Source organism: Cimex lectularius, unplaced genomic scaffold (genome assembly GCF_000648675.2).
Source record: "Cimex lectularius strain Harlan isolate CLEC.00 unplaced genomic scaffold, Clec_2.1 scaffold60, whole genome shotgun sequence".
Taxonomy (NCBI): Eukaryota; Metazoa; Arthropoda; class Insecta; order Hemiptera; family Cimicidae; genus Cimex; species Cimex lectularius.
Window position 1 is genome coordinate 566,145 of NW_019392643.1, and position 27,751 is coordinate 593,895.

General features: G+C 37.0%; 1 protein-coding gene across 1 annotated transcript in view; it reads left to right on the forward strand.

The window, feature by feature from the left end:
* The window catches only part of LOC106661252 (receptor-type tyrosine-protein phosphatase kappa), a 77,427-nt gene that overhangs the window by 39,053 nt on the left and 10,623 nt on the right, over window positions 1-27,751 (forward strand). Inside the window, exon 2 of the mRNA XM_014384533.2 lies at window positions 21,119-21,237. Coding sequence (XP_014240019.1) covers window positions 21,119-21,237 — 119 coding nt within the window. The remainder of the gene's footprint in view (window positions 1-21,118; window positions 21,238-27,751) is intronic.

Consider the following 27,751-nt stretch of genomic DNA (forward strand, 5'->3'; position numbering starts at 1 on the left):
TCCAGTGGCTGCCTATTTCTTACTACAAAACTGAAAGTAATTAAAGGATTTCACTCAGGGATGACGCCATTTAGATATCAAAACAAGCTCCTTCGTCAAGTTTTCGAGGAATCGTTCATTTAGTTTCATAGTTCTTTGGGGTGGGGGGTATTCCTATAAAGTCCATCCTTTCGTTTTTTAATATAAACTTTTACATCCATAGAAGTCTTTGAATAAAAAATTGCAGAAACGCGAGGGCAGAAAATATCGATTGAAATTTATTAATTTTACAGTTAATTAATGGGGGATGTACAACGTCGTCGCGTTCAAAAGCGTTCTAACGAGTACAAGAGCGAAGTACTGATGAGCATGGGCGACAAAAAGTCAACCTTTCAAGTCCTCCAAGTTTTATGTATGTATCAAAAAAAATCCAAGTCTTCTTCAAAAGTCGGATGGACAAATCCTACCAGATGAAATGGAATTACAGCACAAAAGGAACACTGACACTTAAGTTCTTGCCTGTGGAGAGAAGGACAAAGGCGTCATGAATAGAAAATTTTGGATTAACCAAATTCTGACGAGGTAATTCCATGAACTAAACTGCACTTGTTCAAGAAAGGAAAAAAGTCCATTGTGTGCTTAGTAATGTGTATGCGTATCAGCCGGCTGACTTATTTATCAATTTTTAGAAATGAAAAGCTTGATGAAGCCTCTATAGGGTAGAGCGAGTTTTTTATTCGAGTAGGGCTTCATTTTCCTCGACGACCTGATCGACATCCCTGTATATTGAACTAAAACCAAAGTAACCTTAGTAAGTGTTATCCCTGGGATCTAATGTCCCGTATGGCATTTACGTTCCGCCGAAGAACCGTATTTCCATAATCCCATCGTCTTGTCTTAACGGTGAAAGGGTCAATTAAATCAGCCCGTTCCGCTTGGATAACGTGTCGAGGAAAGATATTCCAAGAGAAATTCCTCTTTTGATAATTAGAGAAAAGATAATATTGTCTGCAGTTCCTGAAGATTTAGGTGAATTTTATACCAATTTTATAGTGATAGGTGAAAAGGAGAATTAAAAAATGGCAAAACAAAATTTTTTATTACCGAGTTTGGCGATGACAACAGTAAAACAAAATTTTAAGAAGATTGAACCTTCAAAGAAGACAACCTGAAACAAAAAGGGTAGTAAAAGGAAAGTACTACCGTCCAGCCTAGAAATTAGAGTTCAACTGCAGTAGATGCTGCCGGTTGAAACAAGACAAATCATTGTTGGTATCTTTCAAAACCCAACTTCTGAGGACCATCATGTAACCTTAGAGTCCATCCCCTGTATTTTGTAAACTGCTGGTCCTCGTGATTATTTTATCTTGGTTCATAAATTTAGTGTAATGGAGATAATACAGCGTAAACAACTAAAAAACAACAATTGAAAGAAATAGGTTGTTTTTATGAAAGTTCCACTAGCGTTTTTTGACGTGAAAAATCTTTACACTCACATCGAAATATATGGGTACGAGAACAGAAACCTTAGCAAAATGGACTGTACCGTTTTGCCTTAATAATTACCTAAATATCAGTCTAAGATCAATAAGTGCGGAGTTATTTTTTATCTTATATGGTCATGTCGCAGGTATGACCTGGATTTCGCGTCGCACGCTCGAGAGTTGGCGTACAACGCTGCTGGTCATAAACGGACACTCTGGCTCCTTTTGAATCCGTGTTACTCACGATTCAGATGTAGTGCAGCGCGGTGATTCGTGTCTTTGTGGGTAGCGGTTATGGGCCACGCATTTACGTTGCCGAGCGAGAGAGACGCTTTAGTCCACCGCTGCTGCCCCCGTAGTTGGTCGTGGTGAGGCCCCTAGGGGGTACTTAGAGAAGAGGCTGTTCTTTTATCTGTGACCTTCGCCCGAGACTTGCGTATAACCTTCGTTATTAACCCGGCCTCAAGATACGAAGGATCGGACCGTTGAGGACGCTCAGACTACGCTGACGGAATCCCTCGAATACGTAAGAAGTGGCGGATGGGAATGGGTAGTGAATCGGTTGCGCCAACTCGAGTATGTAATGTACACGACTGGTGGCTTTTACCGTTGGCAGTCTCCTCTAGGGAGTGTTAGCAATTCCACTTTAAACGAAACCGCGGCCGGAGCACACCTATAATTTTGGCGAGGACGTATCAGAGCGGATATCAACATAACTCGGATTGATGTGAAGCACGACCATTGGCGTGCAGCCGACGGATGCTTCAAAACGTTATTCGAAACTGTCTGTGCTTTCAATGCGCAAAGTTTGGTGTGTCTCGCGGGACACGAGATTAACACTGACCTCGTGTGAGCGGAGGTGAGTCCCTCATATCTTGAAAAACTAAACGTGTGATAAGGCCATGTGCCTGGCGTACCTCATTGTCCTTCTGATGACATTGCGGCCCCCAATGGGATCCATGTGTCTCACGCGGGAAATATTGAAAACGACACCAAATATTCAAACTCCGTGGCAGTTAGCGAAACTTGGATCGATTGCGCGAACACTGTGCAGCTCAACGGTTTCGAAATAAGTAAAAGCAAACAATATGGCATATCAAAGCACGTGTAATTAGACGCGACTTAGTTCAGCATAGCTGACAGACGTGTGACGATGTGACAGTTCTGGTCCATCTGTTTTCAGTCAATTTATTTTTGAATTCGGCTGTAGAATTCGTGATTTCCAAAAAAAGACTTCAAAAGAAAATGACCTCTACAATATCCAAGCGCGGTTTTAGGCAAAGCGCATATTGAGACGCCATGACACGACTCGTACCAGCGTCATGACTCCAACACGCTTCACGCGTAGCGTTATGATGCGCATATTGCCGCACAGTTCCGCACTGAGCTCAAAACACCACCTTTTTTGTATTTGTTTTTAAGTCAGATAAGGTTATAAATAAGTAAAGTTATTATTTTTAGTTTGATTTTTAAAATTTTGTTAAACGTGAAAATATGAATAATTCTGTAATTAAATTTAAGTGAATAAATTTACATTCGGTATCTGATTCCAACTGCTTAATCCTTTCATCACTAATCAAGAAATCTTTAAAATACTCGCCTCCATTCTCGGCTACATTCGAAAGTTTGGTCCAAATCCGTGACACACCAACCTGTGTGGTCGTCCTTTGAGTGTTACAAGCTGTTGTGATCGACTGTGTACAAGTGAAAAAAAGACGTTTAAAGACACTGGGTTGGGAAGAACGTCAAATTGAAAGAAAAACGTAGACTAATTTCGATTGTTCATGATGATGACTTTCCTACTTCCTTAGTTCAGTGCAATTCTCCTAAGAAATACTAGGCCATTGACACTCGTTGCTACAATTCTTTTCCCTAGGTTTTCTTTGTATTCCATTTTGTTATGTGTCTATTGAGCGGTTGCTTCACATTCGAAGATGATATGGGTGGTTGTTTCTTCCTCCTTATTTGTGCAACGTACAGACCGGGTCATCATTGAATGTGCCCATGGGAAGTGTTTTCTCAGATCCCATTGACTGGTAGTCCTATCACTCCTCTGAGTTTCCTAGTTTTAAGCGGGGAGCACACTTACCCCAAGCAACCCTACCCGACGCCTTGTCTCGTTTGGTAGGGTGTGCACAGGTATTCGACGTCAAGCGCACGCCACGTACAGTCCACAGCGTGTATCACTAATCAGTATCACAATCTCAACACCTCTTTTGTTCTTAATGCACTATTTTGTGCAAACCATGTAATAAATTGTTAGTTAAATTTCATGAGCACAACATGTAATAAATTGTTAGTTAAATTTAATTATTTTAAATAAAGTAATTCTGGTGTTTTGATAAATTTCCTGCCTAATCATCATAATTAAATAATTCTTGTAAAAACTTGGGAATTTTGATCTCCTGTAATTTGGTTTACATTAAGTTAAGCATGTTGTAGTTAATATAACGACAAAAGTACATATACATAGTCCGAAATAAACTACACAAAATATGTCCGGTTCCGACGCTATTCGACGAAAATGGTGTAATTTTATGACCAAAATCATGTAATAAATTGTTAATTAAATTTTATGAACAAAACCATGTAATAAATTGTTGGTTAAATTTTATGAACAAATCCATGAAATAAATCGGTAGTTAAATTTTGTGAGTAAAACGATGGAATAAATCGTTAGTTAAATTTTATGTGCGAATCCATGAAATAAATCGTTAGTTAAATTTTATGAGCAAATCCATGAAATACATCGTTAGTTAAATTTTATGAGTAATACCATGAAATAAATTGTTAGTTAAATTTTAAGAGCAAAATCGTGCAATAAATTTTAGTTAAATTTTATAGCAAATCCATGTAATAAATTGTTAGTTAAATTCATTCTATCAATACGTGGTATTCCAGCGTTTTGATCAATTTTCTGCCAAACCATTCAAATTAATTTTTTTAAATAAAAACGAATGAATTTTTGATCTCGCTTAATTTGGTTTATATTAAAATAAGTATGTTGTGATTAATATAACGACAATAATACATATAGTTTGAAATAAAAATATGAGTGTCCGGTTCTTTTGTCTTCGACTGTACTCGATGCTACCCGACTAAAATCTGAACAGTGGGGATCGCAGAGTGTAAAGTAGGGTAGCGTTGCTTGGCATCGGGCAGATGTGCACGGGGGTCATAAAATCTTATGGAAAATTGGACTTTGGATTTGCGTCGGGTAGCGACGTATGGCGTTGCATCGGGTAAGTGTGTTCCCCGCTGGGTTGTTTAAGCGTAAGCTTACCGTATCTAGCACCTCTACAGTTTGTTCACTTTCCTTTTTTCGATCTATTCTGTGATGGAGGATTCGGTGTTTTTGTTATCTCAAGAATAGGTCCTAATTTCGATTCGTTTCATTAAAATAACAACAGCAATAATATTGTCGTTAATCTTGCCATTTTTTACCTTTTCAATCGAATTGCGAGATTTTTTAAACTTCAAAACGAAAAAAAAATCGGCAAATATCCGTTATTAGCTTTGTTATGAAATGCTGGATTCAGTGCAGTCTTGCCGGTGATGTAATCCGGAAATTGCCACCCGAAAACGATATTCTTCTCCTTATTCAAAAAAGATAGCTACATCAAAAGAAAAGGTCGTTGCTTAAATATTGATGTCAAAACAAATCTATAATAAAATGAAGTACTCTCTTTTGTTTTGAATCACCCCCGGGATTGAAAGCGACAAATTGGAAGGTTCAATAGCCAAACGATAATCGTAACTTTTTCGAGGGATGTGGATTTTTCTAGGACAAATCATGGCTGACACACTTCATTTTATCTCATGCCCTATGATCCGAGTCGCTAACAAAAACGCTGGTCGATAGCCAAAATCTGGAAAACGGAAATATTTAGGCTTCGTAATTCATAAACGGAGAGAATGCTACGATTTTATTATAGTCTTGGGACAATTAAAACAAGGATTTTATTTGATCCTCGTATTTGGTCAATATGTGCCATGTACAAAAAGCAAACAAACCCCGGAAGACGGGAAAATACCTAAGTTATCGTCTAAACGAAGTTTCTTTTTGAAATATCATCTTAGAAAATTCTGTAATGTGACTAATGGCTTCGCGCGGAGAGTTTTTGTGAACCGATCCTACGTAAACAAGTCGGTAGGGAAGGAAAATCTCTATCGTTCACTTGGTATAGAAAAAGAATTGATTTTCCTAGGAATTTACAAAAATTGGTTAAATATTAAAGAGAAAAAAGTTTCACCGTGAAGATCCTTTAAGACCAACAAGTTTCATAAAAATTTCTACCGACTAGATTATAGATAGATAAATAATTGATAAATAAATATTTTATTTGACAATCTTGCTTCATTCATCATACTAAGTGCCTTGCCTTCACAAGACTAACATGCCTGAAATGCTTTGTTTCTTATTAGTGACAGAAATTGCTTATAGTGGGGGAAATAAAAATTTACCAGTGTCTAATTTCAATGATAACAATATTAAATATACATTGTAAATAATTTTCGGGCTCGATGCTCCTCGGGGTGATTGAGAAAGAAGTCCTTTCTATCACGTTAATAAATTACATTTCCACTATCCCATAGTACTCGATGCTCCTCGGGGGTGGATTGTGAAAGAAGTCCTTTTTATCACGCTAATAAAGTACATTTCCACTAATCCATAGTATTCGATGCTCCTCGGGGTGATTGAGAAAGAAGTCCTTTCTATCACGCTAATAAATTACATTTCCACTAATCCATAGTATTCGATGCTCCTCGGGGTGATTGTGAAAGAAGACCTTTTTTCCCGCTAATAAATTACATTTCCACTATCCCATAGTACTCCATGCTCCTCGGGGTGATTGTGAAAGAAGTCCTTTCTATCCCGCTAATAAATTACATTTCCATTAACTCATAGTACTCGATGCTCCTCGGGGGTGGATTGTGAAAGAAGTCCTTTTTATCACGCTAATAAAGTACATTTCCACTATCCCATAGTACTCCATGCTCCTCGGGGTGATTGTGAAAGAAGTCCTTTCTATCCCGCTAATAAATTACATTTCCATTAACCCATAGTACTCGATGCTTCTCGGGGTGATTGGGAAAAAACCTTCTTTCACGCTATAAAATTACATTCACACTACCCCGGAGTACTTGATATTGACCTACGTATAACCTGGTAAATAACACCTCCCTTCTATACCCATCCTCTGTAGGCAAGGAGCCCATACTTCCTACCAAGATCGATACCTCTCACTTCATATATTTTTCTGATCTTTGCATCGCACTTGACTCTTTGCATGTAATGAATTATTTTTCTTTCGGCGATCTTTAATGTGAGGGTTATGGCGATCAACTTCGCCGTATTGCTTACGAATGGAGTTACAATGTTTTTATCTGGTGGAAGTAGCGGCATCCACACCTTGACATCGTGGACCCATTATATATGGGTCTGTACTGAATTATTCCATAAGCGAGTTGTGTATTCTTGTTATTTATGGGGTTGTTTTCTTTTACCACTTTGCTTATCACACCTTGAGGGATTTCAGGTTTTTATTTCTCGAGTCAATCGAGGATTACTCCCTTAGAAAATATCGACCAGAAGTCTCTCTTGGCTCTTATCCACAAAGCCCTAAGGGATTTCTAGCTGTCACTATAGTTCAGGTCAAATGTGGTTTTGTTTAGGAAGGGGTCAGATTTCTTGCAAAATATCTATTTTGTTCAAATCTTAAAGCAAAAGTCAAATGTTTATGGCGTCAGTGGTGACGACTGCCGTTTACTTTTGTGTGACGGATCGTTTCTCTCCAATTTTCCTGCGAAAGGAAAACGTCCGGAAAAATTGCGCCCCTTGGTGAAACAAGTCAGCGGGGTTTATCGCTCTCGGAACCGGCCATATGCTAGAAATGGACCCCTCGTCGGGTCGGGTGCGAAACAGCTTTTGCCGTCCGATATGTTGCCCCGTGGCGTCAGGCATTAATCGATGAGATTTCATTTTAATGCGTCCAGCCACCGGGCTGATGTCAACATCGTTTCCAAATAACACTAACATATTTTCAGAGGTCGTTGTGACAAAACTTTCTCAGTTTGTTTCCATTGGACGGAAAGCGAAACTTCACCCACCCCACACGTGCCTTTTCCTGTCGCACGACTCTAACAAGTTACGAATTTAGGTCATAACATATCTTGATCTACGATACAATTAAATTTAAAACTTTCCATAATCCTGTAGTGTGGGCCGGTTAGACGCAGAAAAGCAATCTTTATCTAGGTTCAAAAGCATAAACTTTAATAAATTTATAGTCCTCCTGAATAATTGAAACATATTTACAAGGATTCAGGCTGTAAAATAAAAATACTCAACAATGGATATTAAACTGAAAAGTGACAATGTGCACTTTTCGGTGACACGTTGTAAGGACAAGGGGAAATCAACAAGAAAGGACAAAAGTGGAAAAGGATGGGACTCAGCTGAGTGAGTGAGATAGGGCCAGCATGGGTTGATGCAAGGATGAAGAAGGAACAACTGAACGCGGTAATTTGTCGGAAGAGTACAGAAGATACTTGATAGAGGAAACATTGCCTGCAGTAGGAAGGTTATATCCTCTTTAATTCGTTGTACAGATCTGCCACGTGCGCCTCGACTAGTTGAAGGCATAGACTTCAAGCTCCCAGGGGATGGGCTAGAATAAGATAGGAAAGTAGGACATTATGCATACTAAAGGGCAGAACGCTAAAGGGCTTCCAGGACAAATAGGGTGATTGGTAATAAAAACGGAGAGATTATGGAATGAAGAAAATGATCGATACACAATACCCTGGGAATTTTCAAAATTTCAGCCCATTTTCAGCGGCCGATGAACTCTTTATCTTGCAACTGGTTAAAGGTGATGGTAGCAATATTTTATATATTTAGGGAGGTCATTAACGTAACAACAAACAGTGAATCTAGTGACTCCGGAAGTGATGGAGTTTTGGAGAGGATGTTAGAGCATTAGGCCTGCCATCCAGACACGGAGCTACGTAAAGGAAACTGATTAGTGTCACGTTACGATCAGCTTGACTGCAGTTGCTCAGTTTGAGGTGACATCAAGATTGATGGTCAAAAGGTATTAATTGTGAGAGAATGTTTTTTAAACAATTTGAATAATGATGAAACACCCCGTTTCTCTGAAGAAAGGGAGCAGAGGACGATTATTTGCCCCGCTCACCCGAGTACCACTCTACTGTGGTCATGCCTACTCGCTCACTATAAGGGGCCAAGGCATGGCACTCTTCGATGAGCTGTCACTGAGCCACCAAGGCAACTTGTGTACAAGGTACGTGTCCATGTATCGGACTGGCCGATCCGCAATCGAGTTAACACTATCCTTTCCTTTCGTTTCAAACTCTCGGGGAAGGGGGAGGCAACGTTCAGTCGTGCTCTTAACAAGCAGGAGCTTCTCGTAATACCCGGCACACTGGCGCAGCCAACGCTATCACAGCCTTCTTTACGGCTCGCATAGCGTCACATGGCCGAATCGCGGTAGTTCAGTCTGGAGGGCAAGACCCCCATTTGGGCTTTCGCCGTCTCCTCTGCACGTTCTCTCCAACCCGACGTGTTCGGGTGCCCAAATGACTAGCATCGTTTTTCCGAGGCACTACAGCTCACCAGCTTTATCTCTCTGAAAACAGAACTATTGACCAGTCCTCCGAGAATCTCCTGAATTGTCAATACAGCGCTGAGGGAGTAGGTGCAGGTAAAATCGGATAAAGTTTCGTCCGGTACAGTTCCGCGGGATCGTCCATAAAACATCCGTAAAGACGAGACAAATTTTGATCTAAGTTCTAAGAACGCTGCTCGGTAAAGGTGCGGAAGTGTACACGACCTGGCTATTATCGCGAGATCGTCGGACCGGTACGACCTGAATGACCCAGGGCTGTGTTGGTCAGTTCTTCAGCCCGAGTACCGTCCCCAGAGTCAAACCTGCCCTCCCAATGGTTTTGAGGAAGCAAATTCCTAGGGGTCTCTTCCCAGTCCGAAGTATACTTTGCTATACTTCTTCAGAATCCTGCCCATCAGGGGTTGCCAGGATTAGCCAAGAAACCCACCGCATAAGCTGCGTTTCTTTGATTGACACTTCTGAAAATTTGAAATTTTATATGTAACTTTCGTAGCCAGCTTAAGTTATTATGTAGAGCTTGTGCAAAGCTGGCAAGAAATAAACTAAAAATATTGTTATATTTTATATCATCTAGTAAATTGCATGAAAGTAACGACCCGTTGCAAATATTCTGTTCTGTTCATTTTTGGCGCTCGGCCCAGGGTTGTAGATCGCCCCGAATACGATATAAAAACCACCATCTTTTGTATAGGGTTGAACACAGTCAAAAACAAAATACAGAATTTCGTTACAACTAGGACATACCAATTTATATTATTGATATTATTATTGATCTATTATTGATATTATTATAATTATGGCTGTAGGAAGAGTCAACGTATTAGTTAATATCGCTCACAATTATTTACAATTAATTATTTACACCTAATTGACCTTATGTTGTTGGTATTCAAAATTCCCAAAGAAACAACTCAATTCATGAAGTATACAAATTTAAGTATTATAAAATCTAGATGGTTTCTCTCTCCCCTCTCTCTCTCTCTCTCTATCTCCCTTTCTCTCTCTCTCTCTCCCTTTCTCTCTCTCTCTCCCTTTCTCTCTCTCTATCTATCTATCTATCTATCTATCTATCTATCTATCTATCTATCTATCTATCTATCTCTCTCTCTCTCTCTCTTTCTTTCTTTCTTTCTTTCTTTCTCTCTTTTTCTTTTGCTAGCTATCACTCTCTCTCCATCTATCTATCTTTCTATCTATCCCTATCTTTCTCTTTCTCCAGTTTTCTCTCCCGCTCTCTTTCTTCAGCTTTCTCTTTTTTGCGAGATGTTTAAAATGAAACATTGACAATAAACGCTCATTGCGATGGGAAAGCGAGATCCTCATACAAAATCACCATAATTTTATAAAAATACAGTCCAACAATCAGAGATTCTATTTGATTTGCACCAGGACGAACGCGACGCAAAACGGCCAGTTGTACGTCTGGAAGAAAGGTTCGATGATCAGATCTATCTTCTTAAGAATATACGGATTTTACGAAAATTCAGTAAAATCTTGTGTCCCATCTCATAAAAAATAATAATAAAAACTATCACGCTTTTACAAATCTAGCATAAGACAAATCGCTGGATCAATAAAAAGAACCAGTTTCGTATGGACAAAAATCTCGTATTTTCCTACTCGGCTCCATTGTTTCAAGTGTTTCTACGAAGATATCGAATTTTTGATATAATGATAATAGCAGCACTTCTTTTATGTTATATTCTCTTCCGTTCTTGCAATGGATTCTCTCTTGTACACTGTTTCAAAGTTTTTTAACCGCTTGAATTTCCAACTATCAACACTCATCAGTATTGTCACATTAACAATTTTTCGCGATAGGAGCGAACAAAAAAACTGTTTTTCTGAGATTAGATTGTTTACATAGGAAAACTCGAGCGATTCTCGCCCTTTGGCTTCATTCCAAATGTTTGCATGTGAACGATCAAAACAAATCTTTCGTTTGGACTTCATTTTTTGTCCCCTCCCCGCCGTTTATTTATTGCACCCGGTGTGTATTTGCATTCGAAGCGAGCCCCATTGTCCAGTCTTCCATGAATTTGCCAAACTGGCATCTCTCGAATGAACCCGGTAAAGACGCTATTGACCGTCTTTTGTAAATTATTTGAAAACGACACTCAACTATTTAGTATACGCCATAGTATAAAGCATATTGAGCAGGAAAATTTGATCGTATTGTTTATAAATATGATGTGCATGTGAGAAAAAAATAGGGATTTAATTTTTTTTGAAAAATGTATTTTCTTTTCTCGCCACTTTATACAAGAGATAAAAATAAATTACTCTCTTAATCATATTAATCATTTTATCATAATATAAAATCTAGATGGTTTCNTCTCTCTCTCTCTCTCTCTCTCTCTCTCTCTCTCTCTCTCTCTCTCATAACGAATATTAAAAGCAAAACTCTTGGCTTAAAGAACAGCTCTCTCTATCTGTAATTTTATTATCATCGATCAATTCGGTCTACCTATCATCGCTGGGTTGAATCCCAAGTAGCATTTCGCCATCTTCAGTGTGTCTGTGTGACTCCTGTCTAGTTAAGTATTTCATTAGGCAGTGACGGTGTGTCGGTGTTATATTTGTCGATGACTGTTTTGTGATCGTCGGTCTTCTTTTTAATTTGGTATAGTGTTTCGCATGAAACTAAACTACTGTTAATTTGTGGGTTTTTGAGTTTTTTTAGTATTTAATTTGTTATGTAATATGATTGACTAACTTATTCATGTTCTTTACTAAAATAATTGCATTTTTTCTTTTTATCGGGGAAGTGTAGATTAATATCGAATAAGTGTTAAGTAGTTTCACTTCTATTAAATATTTACAATTATACAACACGTCTATGTCGTTTAATTACTTTCTTGTTGAATGGATGAAGCGTTAAATGAGCTATTCTTTATTTTTGTCTCTTTGACACCCTTTGAGAGTTGTAACAACGTTAAAATTGCTTTTATGAAATTCTTGAGTCATCGGCCGGCGGGTGACTCAAACCGGCAAGAATCGAAAGTATAAAATTCCCAAGGGAAACAGTAAAATCGTGTTAAATCGATGCTGACAGTTTTGTCATACAGAGACGCCATAAATTTTGAAATATTTATCCAAGCGCAATCAATTTACGGTGTATTTATAGGGGAGTTTTATCCTTTCTAACCCTTGCTTAGAAAAGCAATTGAAAGTTCAATCAATATTGTGCATAATACTTAACCTTTCAATGACTACATCTGTTTGGTTTTTTGGAGGGTTTTTTTGGTAGGTTTCCAATCTGGTAAACGTCTAATCGGAGGATTCAAGCATTATTCCCTCAGATAGTTATAACTCATTTCATACAGTTGGATTGAACCAATCGACACTTGGTTGCTATGGACCCTGGGATTCTACCCTCTTTACAAGCAGCAGGAATTATCAGTAAGCTCATTACTTTGAATACCGAAGTAATTCAAAACGTATTGCCTTCAATTCCGCATTACCCTACTAAGTTGGTGATGCAGAAGCGGTAGTTGCGAGGGGTTCAGTTAAGGCCCATAGCAATATCGAGTAAATTTGTAAGGTTTGGGTGCAAAAGTTTCTCTCTTCAACATTTCTCTCTCTTTTTCTAATTCTCTCTCACTCTGTCTCTTTCTCTCTCTGTCTCTCCCTCTCTCTTTTTCTCTTTTTCTCTCTGTCTCTCTCTCTTTCTCTTTCAATCTCTTTCTCTCTCTCTCTCTCTCTCTCTCTCTCTCTCTCTCTCTCTCTCTCGCTTTCTCTTCAACCAGCTCTCTCTCTCTATCTCTTTCTTTCTCCAGCTAGATACTCAATTTTGTTACACCCTAGAACATACTAATTTATTCAAATTATTATTGATCTTATAATTATGGCTGTAGAAGAGTCAACGCATTAGTTAATATCACTCACACAATTAATTATTTACACCTAATTGACCTTATGTTGTTGGTATTCAAAGTTCCCAAAGAAACAACTTAATTCATGAAGTATACTTACATATAGTAAGTATTATAAAATCTAGATGGTTTCTCTCTCTCCCTCTCACTCCACTCTCTCTCCCTCCCTTTCCCTGCAGCTCTCGCTCTTACAGTTTATAAGGTTGAGCTGTGACAGGCCAAGCGAAGATAGGCAAAAAAAATGGAAAACTGCCACATTGCGCTATTATTTTGGACTCATTTTTTCAAATTTTGAGGCATTGTTGAAGGTTCGAGGTGTTTATTGTGAAGAGAGTTGCGTGGTTTGAATTTCCGTCAACGAACGCGAACTGTAGACCCTACATGTTTTCTCTATCTACTTCTTTCCGTTCTGCTTTCAAGAGTTTTCCTCGCATCTGCCGTTTTTCTTTAGTCAGGTTTTGTCCCAGGAGTTTTCCTATGGTGTTTTTATGGCTTGTGCGGTTTCTTTACTATTTACTGATATTACTTATCCATGACATCTGGGAAATTCGTTTTAAAAAAATGCAAGAACAAGTCCTGGCGCGAACGAAGAAAAAATCGTGTTTCCTCCCCTCAGCCTAAGTAATTACGGAGTTGGTACAAATTGTAAAGTTATCCGTCTATAATGGATCTTTAAGCCTACACAGATGAGAGCCAATCGATTTAAAAGGAATATAAAATAGTTTTTTTACGTCTAAGACGATGGAAATATATAACGAACTGTTAGAAACATTGATTTTTAAGCGAAAATATCCTTCTCCATTCCCAGTTCGATATGCATTCATGCAACTACCGCATAACTAATAAATAATTCAGTTCAATATGTTTTTGTGCTTTGTGGTGTGTGTTTATCTCATAAATTGTTGTGTTAATAGTTGTTTCATTAAACTATTTTCAAAAGGCGTGTGTACTTTTTGGAAATTATCTCCAAATAAGGCCGAATGGTTTGTGTATTTCCTACCCTTAAAGTAAATCTAGCACTGCCCTTCTCTCCTATACGATCAGATACTGTTAATATTTTTAATCCGCCGGCACTTCTGAACAAATTATCACCTTTTGGGATAAGAGAAGAACCAGCATATTTGGGCAATTCTCCACATCTATTTCTAATTCTATGCCTTTCCGCCGGAAGTTGTTCGAGGTTAGTTTTGAAGGTTGATCTTCGAAAATAAATTGCATCTGTGACCGCTGTATGACGACTGCTATTTTACACTCGCCTAATTGATTTTTTTTAAACTGAAATGATCCCCTTTTTGTATCATTTTGTGTAATGTGGATTTTATTTTAAATATTAACTATTATTCCATTTACGTTTTCGTGGTCAATTGACCAAATTACTTTTTTCGAACAATTAATTATTCTTTGTATGTAACGTCTTGGTTGAGATAAAAAGTCAGTGTCACGAGCGGGATTCGAACCCACGACCTTCGGCTAAATACCCCGCTACTCTATCACTTGAACTATCGTGACTTCGATCCTTTCGGACACCAACTCTCCATCTCAACTTTCATCTCAACCAAGACCTTACATACAAAGAATAATCAATTGATTGAAAGAAGTAGCTTGGTCAATTGACCACGAAAACGTTAATGGATTTAAAAAGTAAAAGAAGAATCACTTCAGGAAACAGCTCCCCGCGGCCACTTCATAAGTCGCTGAGAATCCATTCCGATTACATGACATTTGAAAATGGCAAAAAGGGGGAAAATTCGAACGGTTGTAGGTTGAGATGGAGAGTTGGTGTCCGAGAGGATCGAACTGGTAGAGCAGCGGCGTATTTAGCCGAAGGTCGTGGGTTCGAATCCCTCTAGTGACACTGACTTTTTGACTAAAAATTTTGATGTTATGTACAACAAATATCATGATGATACATGTACATTGTTATGTACATGATACATAAATGATATTATGTACAAATAAAAATTATACATATTATGATAATATGTATAATTAAAAATATTAATTAAATAATTCAATATTAATTAAAATAAATAATATTAAATTAAAATTATAGTAATATAAGTTTTGAATATAAGTTATATATACACAGACACAGACACAGACACACACACACACACACACACACACACACACATACAAATGACATACACATATAATAATTATTTCAATTAATTTTCTTTTTATGTAAGGTCTTGGTTTAGATGACAAAGTCAGTTTTACGAGCGGGATTCGAACCCACGACCTTCGGCTAAATTCGCCGCTTCTCTAACCACTTGATCTATCGTGACTTCGGCCCACTCGGTCTCCAATGAAAAATGGCAAAAAGCGGAAAAATTCGAAGGTTTGTAGGTTGAAATGATCAGTGGTGTCCGAGTGGATCGAAGTCACGATAGCTCAAGTGGTAGAGCAGCGGCGTATTGAGCCGAAGGTCGTGGGTTCGAATCCCGCCGTGACACTGACTTTTTTATCTCAACCAAGACTTTACATAGAAAGAATAATAAATTGATTGAAAGAATTAACTATTACACTAAGCGAATTGCTACAAATGCATTGTTTGGCATAAATTCTATACTTTATGCTCTCTATGCTTGTAGCTCATGTTAAGATTTTGATTTTATGCCATGCACTTTTTTCCTTTGATTCGTGTTTGACTTTTGTATACTTGGTCTGGCAATAAACTGAGATTTGACTAGGTTAAAATAAAAGGACAATAATACCAACTAATTAGCTCTGTAGCTTTGTGCCATCTTCGGCAGTTGACTATGTCCGTTTTCTCTCGGCTTTGTCCTCTATGCAGGTTAGAGGGAGTCAGATTGAATTAATAAAACAAGGTAATAATAAATACTATAAAAAATAGATTGCTTTTAGCGTAAAGTTTCAAAGAATATCTGTAGAAAATATTTCCCTCGGGACCCTTCAGATCCATTTTAAATTTAATTTGGAATTAAAAATTTTCAAGAGCGGTTAAAAAAAGCGTAGTCTGTCGGACTTTTTGGAGAATTTTTCGCAAAGGAGAAATCTCGAAGGTAAGGAGATATAAACAACAGAAATAAACGTGTTTAATCCGATGTACTCTCCCTCCCGGCACCTTGCTCTTATAAATATCCGGACGACTATTTCGGGATGGATTGATGGTTGGGATGGTGAATGTTAACGCTAGAATGACCGAGTTCCTCTCTTAGCTCTCACCATCCTTCTTTTACACTCTTGGCACCACGGAGGCAGTACCATCACACGTGAACAATCTTTTGTACCCGTGTTTCCGAGCTTTTAATAAATTTCACTGGCTCTATTTTTAAACCTGACGTTCAAGAAATGCCTGAGTTGTATCAGAATAAAAAGTAATATTGGAAGATTTTTCTTCTTGAGGTCTGAGAGGTGATGACCTGAGAGTTGGGTACGATCATTTTTTGGTACACATTGACATCCGAGACATCGCAGAAGTAAACAAGATAGTGGCAATTATTTGGAAACGCTGACAAAACACCGAGTGCCAATATCTTGGTTTAGACTTAGGCAAAGACCATTTTCATCAAACCAACTTTGAAGATCATATACCAATATCAGGTTAAGTCCTAAGGCTTTATTTAGGTCATTACTCCCAAGAGATAGTTGAACTCAACGCAAAGCAAATAACATCGATATGATGGATAATTAAAATAAAAATCATTTGGGAAGAAGAAAAACCATATTGAGCCGGTTACAGATCCTTGCGGGACCCCGTTAGTAGTGACCTTGAAGCCTGATAATACATTATCAAATAGGACAGCTGTTACATAAAAATGGTTTAACTAAATCGATGGAGATGTTAGAGAAATGATAACATATGGGTTTTTATAAAAGAATTTTATGGTATACACAGTCAAAAGCTTTACTAAAAAAGCTTGCAATCGAACATGTGCCATCTTCACAACAATCAAGAGAATACTTTACAAATGTGTAGAGAATACTTTACAAAGTTCATAATCTCTTTCTCTATATTTTTACCAGCTCTAAAGCCGTATTGAGACTGACAGAAAAAAAAATTAGTTTCAAAGAAGTCCAAAAACCCTGATTTTCATGATTTTGTTTTCAAAAACTTTGGACTAAATAGGCAACAAAGAAATAGGCCGATAATTAATCATCACTTTTTTTAAACTGGGTCATCACCAAAGTAACTTCGAAGCAGGTAGAAAAGTACCTTTGTACAAGCCTGCATTACTCAAATTGCATTAAGGCAACGAGTAGGAGTTAATAGTTGAGTTTCTATAAATAATTGCATAAATTGTAACATTTTACTGGCATAGAACTCAGTTTTGTAATATGTTGACAAGAAATCGTGTCACAAACGTTTAACATGCTAGGGGGTGAAAGAGGGGTGTATTTTGTCACCAATTCTCTTTTCATTTTTCCTTAATGAATTTCACATTTCAAAAATCTCAAATCACGGTCGGCAAATACATAGCGGCAAACAGGCGGAAGAGTAAAGAGAAAACCTAACCAAACCGACGAAAGGATGTATTTTTTCATACAGTTTTTGGTTTAATTCTACTTAATAATGATGGATTTTTAAATGTTAATGCGCATTTCGTTTCTATGAAAGTCTGTACTTTGTGTTTAAGCATCAAACTCTAAAATGTTACCGTATTTCAGCAATTTTGCAAGGCAGATTGTTCAAAGGGACACCGACAAGTTGCCATTTTTCGGTGTCATTTTTTCAAAATATGTTTGATCCTTTACAACCGATTGTTTTGTTTGTTTTATATTCATCATTACGATGCCATTTCTTAGTTATGTATTTTTTTTAAATTATGAATCGTTTAATTTTTTGATACAACCTAAAGATATGGCCAATTTTTACATCATTAGCATGTATCATAAGCAAACAAAATTTTCCGGTCTTGGGTGTTAACTGTCAAACATTGCACGCTACGATTTTTTGCCTATTATTAGTCTGCAAAATGTGAAAAAAACCGTTTCAATATGATTAAGGGTTTTGGAGAAAAGCATACTGAAATGTGAAAAATAAAAAATTTTCTGGATTTTCTGATACATCTCGGATTTCTCTCGTTGAACCACAATTTAAGCAGTACAAACATTCGCAGATTCCTCTTGAAGAAGAGGGTGAGGCGATGTTTTTACAGAGAAGTTTTTTGACATAATAGAATATATACGAGAAAGTCTTTAAAAAGTCTTAGGGATGGCGAGTTGCAAGTTCGAAGCTTGATTCGCCATTTTCAAAAAATTATTTTAAGCGCTTCTTAAACTCGGAATCTCGTGGGACCTGTTTAGTTCCTTTCCGAAAATGGTTGTGGTTTATATATAAAAAGAAGATATTTTAATAAATTAACTTTTGGTCCCGAAAAACGATCCTTACCTCTTAAATGACCATTAGCAGATTAAAGCAGATTGAGCGTTATAAGCCGAGAGAATTCTTGGCACAAGAGATAATCCGAGTTAGGAAGACTTCATAGTTATTAAATTTTAATTTAAAAAAACACCGAAGGCCGCTAATAACATGATATTTAAGTTAGAATGGAAAATGAAGGACATGACTACCTTGGCTCGAAATAACATGTACCACAAATTTTATGCAAAAGTTGGGACAAAGCTAAGCGCCTATGGAATGTCGCTGGTTGTTTGACATGGGGCGAACTTATAAAATTAAACTAACAGCCGTGGAGAAAGGACTGGTTATTTAGTTGCGCCTTGAGCAACCTCAACGCCCCGATAGACACCTTGCACTTTCCAGGAGTATGATTTCCTTGGCGGGGCTAAACAATAGATGCCTTTTGTATGACGACGAGATTGGTATCTACGGTGGTCAGGGATCAATTGAAAATCTGTGGAGTGAATCTACCGTCCGGAAGTCGGCGATGCTTTCAATGCAACAAAGGATCAAAAGAGGATATTGCTTTATTGTAAACAGTCCTATTCTGGCGGAATCCAATATTAGGCACATCGGTAACATAAAATTGACAAGGTTATGTGTTAAATAGAAGAAACGCATTTTTTTAATCCATGGGCTGTTTGAAACAGTTAATTTTATTTTCGTATTGTCGGTCGGTCTGCTAGTTGTGGGTGTTATAGTGGTATTTTTGGATTAGTCAATCGACTGGGGTTATTTATGTTTAATACAGCCCGTCCAGCTTGGCTATGCGGGGGCGGTTTTGTTGTTGAAGACAGAAATGATTTATTTTTACCAGAAAATCCTGAAAACACGGCGTCATCTTTTCTTAAATTATTTGTTAAATTTATTTTTATTTAGCATCATCAAAATCAATTATGCTAGTTTATAATTAAACTGATTGTTACTTCGTATTATTGGGCCCGTCGACTCTCGAGGGCTTAGATTTCACTCGAACGGATTTCGGTTTCTCGCAATCTTCAGTGAGGATTAGGATATTGAGGACTAGATGCGATCGATAGGTGGCGTGTAGTATGTTGTCGGTGCAATAGAATGATAAGTGCCGATCAGTTTAACATAAATAGTAGGTCCATTATAATTAGTGGTCTCATTGATCAAATTACTTCTTTCAATTAATTAAAATTTAATGTAAGGTTTTGGTGGAAATGAATCCCTCTCGTGACACTAACTTTTTTATTTCAACCAAAACTTTATAAAAATGTTAATTAATTGAAATACATAATAAGGTTAATTATAAACCTTGCACCTCAACCTAGTACAGCTCAGGTTCATCAGGTTCCTAGTGAGTCTTTCTTGGCAGAAATTCCTGGATGGAATTTCAAAGCAGCTCATAATGCTTTACGCGGTTTCTTCCTCTTCTGGGCGAAATCTCCACAAAGTTTGCAGGGTCCATTCAGGAGACTTTCCAGAATCTAAGTGGTCCCTCTATGAATCTCTTCGCTTGTCTCTTACTTGGACATTAAGAAATCATTTTTAAATGTGTCCTTTTTGTGTCAAATTTCTACGCCCAACAGAAGGCTTTATCCCTTTCAGGATGGTGCAACGCTGCTTAGAGGTAGTTAGGAGAGCGATATCGCACTCTCGGGACCTCACTTGAAGACCGAAAGGCGCTGACTATCCTAAAACGGTTAAGCTAGGCGCACACTAGATCGGTGGCGTGGCGCGGAACCGACCCCCAAGAAGAATACACTGAAATGAATGTAACCCCACACTAGGCCGGTAGGGCGGAGCGGAGCAGGAAGAAGTCGCCAGATTTCTGGAACCCGGCGCCGCGCTACCGGCCTGGTGTGCGCCGGGGCGGTCGGAAATCGTTGAGTTCGGGTTGAGTCCGACGCCATATTTGTAAAGACGAAGACAACGATTGTGACTTGGGGACTCCTGCAAATGCAAAATCAGCACTAAACCGCAGCGCTAGTCAGATGGATGGGAAAAATTCGGCCAACGCGGCCGAGAGCCGTTCCTACATAGTGTGCGGACCTTCATAATTCCGCGCCGCGCCCCACCGACCTAGTGTGGGCCCAGCTTTAGTCTCCGGGTCGGTGAACTGGCATCGAGTCCGTCTACACTCACGGTTTTTTTATGTTACTCAGATGCGTTTCGGCTTTGCGCCATCTTCAATGAGGACTTGCGTCCAGATGGCCTTGTTTTCAAGGTAAAGGATTGGTACCAACTTGGCACGTGCCTTCTTTCTTTACTGACTTCTTGCTTGCTGGCCACTCAACGTTCTGGATAGCCGTGACGTTCAGCTACTCAGAAACACTTGTCGCCTTTAAGATTCAGTGTCTAAGAAAGGCAAAAGAAGCAGTTGCTCCTCCAGAATCATATAATCTAAGGTATTCAAGGTCTTGAACCTAAAACTTCTTGAATCTAAAAGTGAATAGAGTCGAAGCCTGATATCACCCTTTCAGTAACTCACTTGGGGATAGAAAAATTAAATAATTAATTTCCAGTTTGTAATTCTTCCGCATTTTCCCATTTGTGAAAACAAGAGACCATTCTCTAATTAGGTCAATAGATTTGGTTTTGGGCCAACAAAAGAAAGATTTGGATCAAACCCTCCGCAGATCTTTCAAGTCCATCTTCGTTTCTATTGTCTTGCAAACTGCCGTGTTCTCAGTGTCAATATCGACTTTAAAAACTATTTTAATCAAACTGTCATTCAATTATTCTCCATAACTGGAAAAGTGTCGTTACACTGCTATAATCACATCTCTGTTTCAGGAAGCGAAAACAACGGAGTCCTCTCGACAATTCCAAACAAGCCGATTGAGCTCAAAAACTTTGTTAAACATTGCGAACAAAGACGTAAATTTCCAGTTTTATACAAACTTGAATTCCAGGTAAATATATGAACTTTTTTGTTTTGTTTTTTGTGGTTTATCGAATTAATTACTAAGAATAATAATTTCAATTAATTATTAAGAATAATAATTTCAATTAATTGTTAAGAAGAATAATTTCAATTAATTATTCTTTTTATGTAAGGTCTTGGTTGAGATGAAAAAGTTAGTGTCATGAGAGGGAATTAATTGAAATAATTATAAATGGTCAATTAGACCACTAAACATAAATGGATTAATAAATAATAATTTCAAGTTAATAATAATAATAATAATATTTCAAGTCATTTAAAGGAGTTACTAGGTTCTCAGTTTTTCCCCCGAAGAGCAGTTTTCAGCTTTCTTAAATTTATTGGCATTTATAATGAGATTTAGGCCTTTTCCTGAATTCTTATATCTTTGAATGCTTGTCTGCTTGTGTTTGAATGAGAGTTCTGCGTGAAAGATTTTCTTTTTTCAGGAATTTTTGAGGCGGCCGGAGTGGAAAAATGAAATCAAATGAAATTTAAAAAAATTAAAAAAAAAAAATTGCAGGGTAATAATGTTTGGAGTGGGCGTCGGGGGCCGCAACGGTTTAGGCGTTGACACGGCGCTCATCACTGTAACGTAAAGGTCCCGGGTTCGAATGCAGGGCCGCTGGATATATTTCAGTTAATTAAGGTTTTTAGTTGAGATAAAAAAGTCAGTGTCACGAGCGGGAGTGGATCGATGTCACGATAGCTCAAGTGGTTGAGTAGCGGCATATCTAGCCGAAGATCGTGGGTTCGAATCCCGCTCGTGACACTGATTTTTTATCTCTACTAAAAACCTTAATTGAAATCTAAGATAGAAGATTTAAATGTTAGAGCGTGAAATGACCTTAGCCGATAAAACGCCCTTAAAAATTAAAAAAAGCCCTTGGGGGCGTCGGTGGTCGCAACGGTTTAATCGTTGACACGGCGCTCATCACTGTACGGTAAAGGTCCCGGGTTCGAATCCACCGGCCCTGCATTCGAACCCGACATACTTACAAATGGGCTTTTTTTCAAAAACACCGACACCCCGAGGGTTTATATGACCTCTGCTGTTGCGAACCCTCGTAAAAAAAATATGCTTTCCTTTCGAAATGCCATACGCTAGGCATTGAGGTGTTGTCTTAAAACAAAAACAATCATCTTGATAGAAATAAATGAAAATAATAATGAAATGCAAATACAATAAAATTAGAATCATCAGCCAAAAAGTTAAATTTCGCTACTTAGACTTACAAGGGACGACCTGGTTGGTATGTCACGGATTTGGTGATTCCACACTCCAAAATAACCATCAAGAATCTGCCACTTCTTGTTAGTAGGCCCAGGATTCGGCAAAAAAAAAATTGAAAGTGAAATTTTCCTTTTTTTTTAATTCGCCGTTCTACACTATCAAATCAATTATGTGAATATCTTTTTACAGCATTTTTATGTAGATTGCAATAAAAATACAGTAAATGCTATCAAAGTGTATCAGTAACAATAAAAAAATTCTAAAAACCAAATATTTTTCAAGTAAAGTAGGTTAAAACTTGGATTTGACCTCATTGTCGTGATTCTAGTGCTAAAAACCCTTAGATACCGACTTTTGCGGAAATCGGTGTAAATTAATTTTTTGGCTCAGAATTTCGACTACCTTTCTGTCCGACTGACAATACTAGTGCAAGCTGTAACATAATTTATCTCAAAACCTAAGAGACCGATTGATCGGTTGATAATTCGAATCAAATAAATTGTCAAATGCATTTTATAACTGTATTAAACATTACAATGTGTCTGTTATTTCATTTTAAAAGAACGGGGTTAATTTTTGACAAATTATTTTGCATTCCTCTTCTTTCAAATGGTACATTTGTTGTTAAAAACCCTTACAGCCGTTTTTGAAATATAGTCGTTTCAATCAGATATCGGATAACGACTTCTCAAAATTTTAGGGGTCAAAAATTCAATAAATAAATCCAAGTTTTGACAATTTTGACTTAGTTTAGTTGCTAAATGTTTGGCGTTTAGAATTTTTTTGGTTATTGATAAACTTTGATAGCCTTTAGTATATTTTTATTGCATTCTACGTAAAACATGTTGTGAAATGATATATTAACATAATTGATTTGATCAAGTAAAACGGGCAAATATTAAAAATGGAAAATTTCAACTTTCAAATATTTTATCTGGCGAAACCAGGGACGGTTCACAAGAAATGGCGGATACGTGTCCGATATTTTGGAGTGTTGAATCACCAAAAAATGTTTGGCCCAAATCCGTGACACACCAACCTTATCGCCCCCTTGTTAGATCTAAGTAGAAAAAACATTAATCTAAAATTACATGAGAGACATTTTAATAAAATAGTCATTAAGAAATAGTTATTTAGTTATACGGTACACACTTTAGGGGTTAAATTAAATTACTGATTTGTACCTGTACTGCCAGGCGTGTTGGCAGTATTTAAATAAACAGTCAAAGTTCCTTCACATTTAAATATTCAATAAACACCACAAATGGCAATATAGATTTATTAAAACAAAGTAACCAGTACTCACAATCAGTTAGAATAGGGAACAAAGCAACAAAATGAAAAACATCTTCATCCTTCCGGTTACACAATGGATACATTTTTACGTCGTGATTTAATCGATATTTATTTAATAGAGTAATTCACCTCCAACTTTTGTTAGCCAACTTATCGAAGTTGTATTTATTTCGGACCTTATATATTGGCTTACAGTACACAAATGTTTATAGAGAGGATGACGAGTAGTGTTTTCATATCTTACAGTTTGTCTATAATCAATAGGCATCAAATTTTTGACTTTTATCTATTAAATTCACAATTTGTTTTTCTATCCTGTAATACATCCATTATATTCAATTTACACTTGTCACATAATTCATTTATATCATTGTACCAAAACAACTTTCTATTGATTCATTAGATTTCATGGTCCGATAGACCAAATAACATCTTTCAATTAATTAATCTTTATGTAAAGAATTGGTTGAGATAAAAAAGTCAGTGTCACGTGCGGGATTCGAACCCACGACCTTCGGCTTGATACGCCACTGCTCTACCACTTGAGCAATCGTGACTTTGATCCACTAGGACACCAACCTCCCATCTCAATCGCACCTTTCGAATTTTTCCTCAAAGTGTTTGTTTTCCGTGTAGGTGTGTCATTCTTGTGAGTCGTGGGCACTCTCACACGGAAAACAAACATTTTGAGCTCTGAAGAAGATCTCAACAAAGATCGAAACGTTGGCATGATAAAGAAAATATTTTTCTAAAACCTACGTCACACAAGACCCATCTCACGATCTCCGAATAATCACTAACATATAACGGAAGCCGCCTACCCTATATATTACTCCCAGAAAACAATCAAAAATTATTAATTGACACAGCCAGCTCAAAATCATTCGTAAATCCGAAAACCGCGGCAAAACATTTTAAACAATGTATATAAAAAAGGAACAATTTCAAGTCATTACAGCCCTTGGTATATTATCAGACAACTGTCACATACGTACCACTATCGCAAACATTTATTATTAAAAACCAAATTTAAAATTCCATATATTTAAATTCCATAAACATTTTGATATCTGATTCTCGGCGACAAATGAAATAGCCACGGAGAGCTTTAGTGAAGATATAGTTAATTTTACTTATAAAATCCATTACATTTCGTGGTCCGATTGACCAAATAACTTCTTTCAATTAATTAATCTTTATGTAAGGAATAGGTTGAGATAAAAAAGCAAAAAGGAGGGAAAATTCAAAAGCTTGGGTTGAGATGGGAAGTTGGTCTTCGAGTGCATCGAAGTCACGATACAAGTTGTAGAGCAGCGGCGTATTTAGCCGAATGTCGTGGGTTCGAATCCCGCTCATGACACTGACTTTTTTCTCCAGATTATAGATGAATGATAAAATCAGAGGTGTTTGTAAGCAAACCAAAACATTTCTTTATAAAATACTAGCTTTTACCCGCTACTTCGTCTACGCAGGACTCTGTTTTCATGGACCTTTCTAATGAGATGCAGAGTACTAGTGCATCCTAATATAAATGTTTCGTTTCTAAAATTCTCCTCTTCGCACTGTTCAAATTTCAGCCCTTTATATCCAGCGGTTTGGCCTGTGTGTTTCTGTCAGTCAGTCACGGAACGGTTTAATAGATATACGATAAAAATTGGAAGGTTATTTCCAAACTTTCATAGCTGCGATGGCCTCAGACTTGTGACCAATTAATCCAAATATAATTAGCAGGTGTAGGTTTGACTACCTCTATCTAACTAAATAAGACAAATACGTTTTGAAATTAATTCCGAGTGCATCAGTCCAATAAATCATGTGTTCCTTTCTATTTAATAGTTATTATATACATATAATTTTAATTTTAAATCCGTTCTCTCTCTCTCTTTCTCCAGTTCTTTCACTCTTTCTTGATTCGGCTCTCTCTCTCTCTCTCTCTCTCTCTCTCTCTCTCTCTCTCTCTCTCTCNCTCTCTTTATTTATTCATGTCTGTCTCTCCCTTCCTTTCTATCTCTCCCTCTCTCCCTCTCTCTCCCTCTCTCTCTCACCCTCTCTCTCTCTCCCTCTCCCTCTCTTCAACTTTCTCTCCTTTTCTCCAGTAAAAAAAGTCCAACAAAATGGATACGCATGCCGAGCCAAAGTGCGGCCGATTTTTGGCGTCTGCTTCCTGTGTTGTCTCAGGGCCGCTGAGGTCAAGTGTGGTGTTCTCCATTTTTTGTCTATTATTAGATAGCCCTGAAGGCGCATCTCTCCGTAAGGGATCCTACAATATCACCAATCAAAGGTATCATGCACATAATTTGTAGTGTCAAAAAAATTAAATCATTTTATAATTGGAATTTTAATTCGCGATGTTTTTCATCCATGCATTAATATTTGTTTTAATTAGTGTAGTTTATTTAATGAAATCATTGTGATGCACATGTAAATTGTAGGTTTCAAAAATGGTATTTTTTTGTGATTACGAAGTGCTCACGTAGGATATTTTTGTACTTTTCAAAATTTATTCAGTTTCTTCTTAAGGATTTCCCCTTAATTTTTCTATTATTTAGTTTAGGATTTTTCTAATGGAAAGCGTTTCTTGGATTTGATGCAATAGTACTACTATTTTATTGTCATGATTATTTTCATTGGGTTAATTACTTTATACAGGGTGATTCACTACTTGTGCGACAAAGTTCGTCAGGTGCTTCTCACCTCAAATGCAACAAAAAAGTTTGTATGAAGCATGTACCGACTGAATAGTTGGAAAAAATAAAATGTTGAATATCTGCGAAAGGGGCAGATATTCAACATTTTATTTTTTACAATTAATCAATTTTCTTCCTGAAATCCTAGAAAATCAGTGAAAAGAAAGGTAAATTGCCTTTAAGTTTTCACCCTTCTAGATCCTTTTCAATTTAATTTTTCGTTTAAAAATACACTAAATTTTCCAAAAACTGATAAATTTAACCTCGTTGGAAAAATTGAATGTAAAGTTTGGTAACTTTCATAACTTCTCCGTTTAATAAGCTTCTCGTGGTATACTCTTTTCTTTAACTACATCGAACCAAAATGCAGGAATTTTAGGGGGGGGGAATGGTATGATACATGGAAAAAAGTGACGGTGTGAATAAGGGGTAGTCGAGTTTTCTAGTAATTCAACTTTTTCTCCTGGGCAAAATTTATTCTCCAACTATATCTTAATAAAAAGCACAAAAAGAAAGAAAAATGAAACAAAAAACATAAAAAGAGACAATAAATATAGAACAAAACCAAAGTAGAAAAATTAGACAAAATATCTACACTAAGCATAGATAAATGAAAAAAATAACAACACAGAAGTTGTAAAAACCAACTTTAACCTAATAAAAACTCACCAAAAAAAAAATAACGTAATTTGTTTGTTCACGATATTTATTGTGTTTTTACCAATAATTATTTCATTTTTCTTTCTTTTTGCGCTTTTTTTATTAAGTTAAAATAAAATAAATTTTGCCCAGCACAAAAAATTGAATTACTAGATTAACACCACGCCCCTTTTTCATACCACCATCAATTTTTTCCCGTTTAGCATAAAATTTTTCAATTGTGGTTCGATGTAATTAAAGAAATTGGGATACCCCTAGAAATTTTATTAAACAAAGAAGTTGTTATGAAATTTGCCAAGCTCTACAGTAAATTTTTCCAAGGAGGTTGCAAATTTACTCTTTTTACAAATTTTAAATTTAGCAGTTTTTTGTTTTTGTTTTGTTGATAATCAAAAATTAAAGGAGAGTGAAAAGTGTTTTAGAAGGGTGCCTTCTTAAAGGAAATTTAAAGTTCTTTTCAATTTTTTTTTGATTTCCCCAGAAGACAGTTTAAAAAAAAATATTGTTGAATATCTGTGAAAGTATTGAAAATCGGACTATGGTTCAATGAACTTTTTTGCTGTACTTGAGGTGTAGAAGCACCTAATGAACTTTGTCAGACAAAACAAAAAAAATAAGATAATACA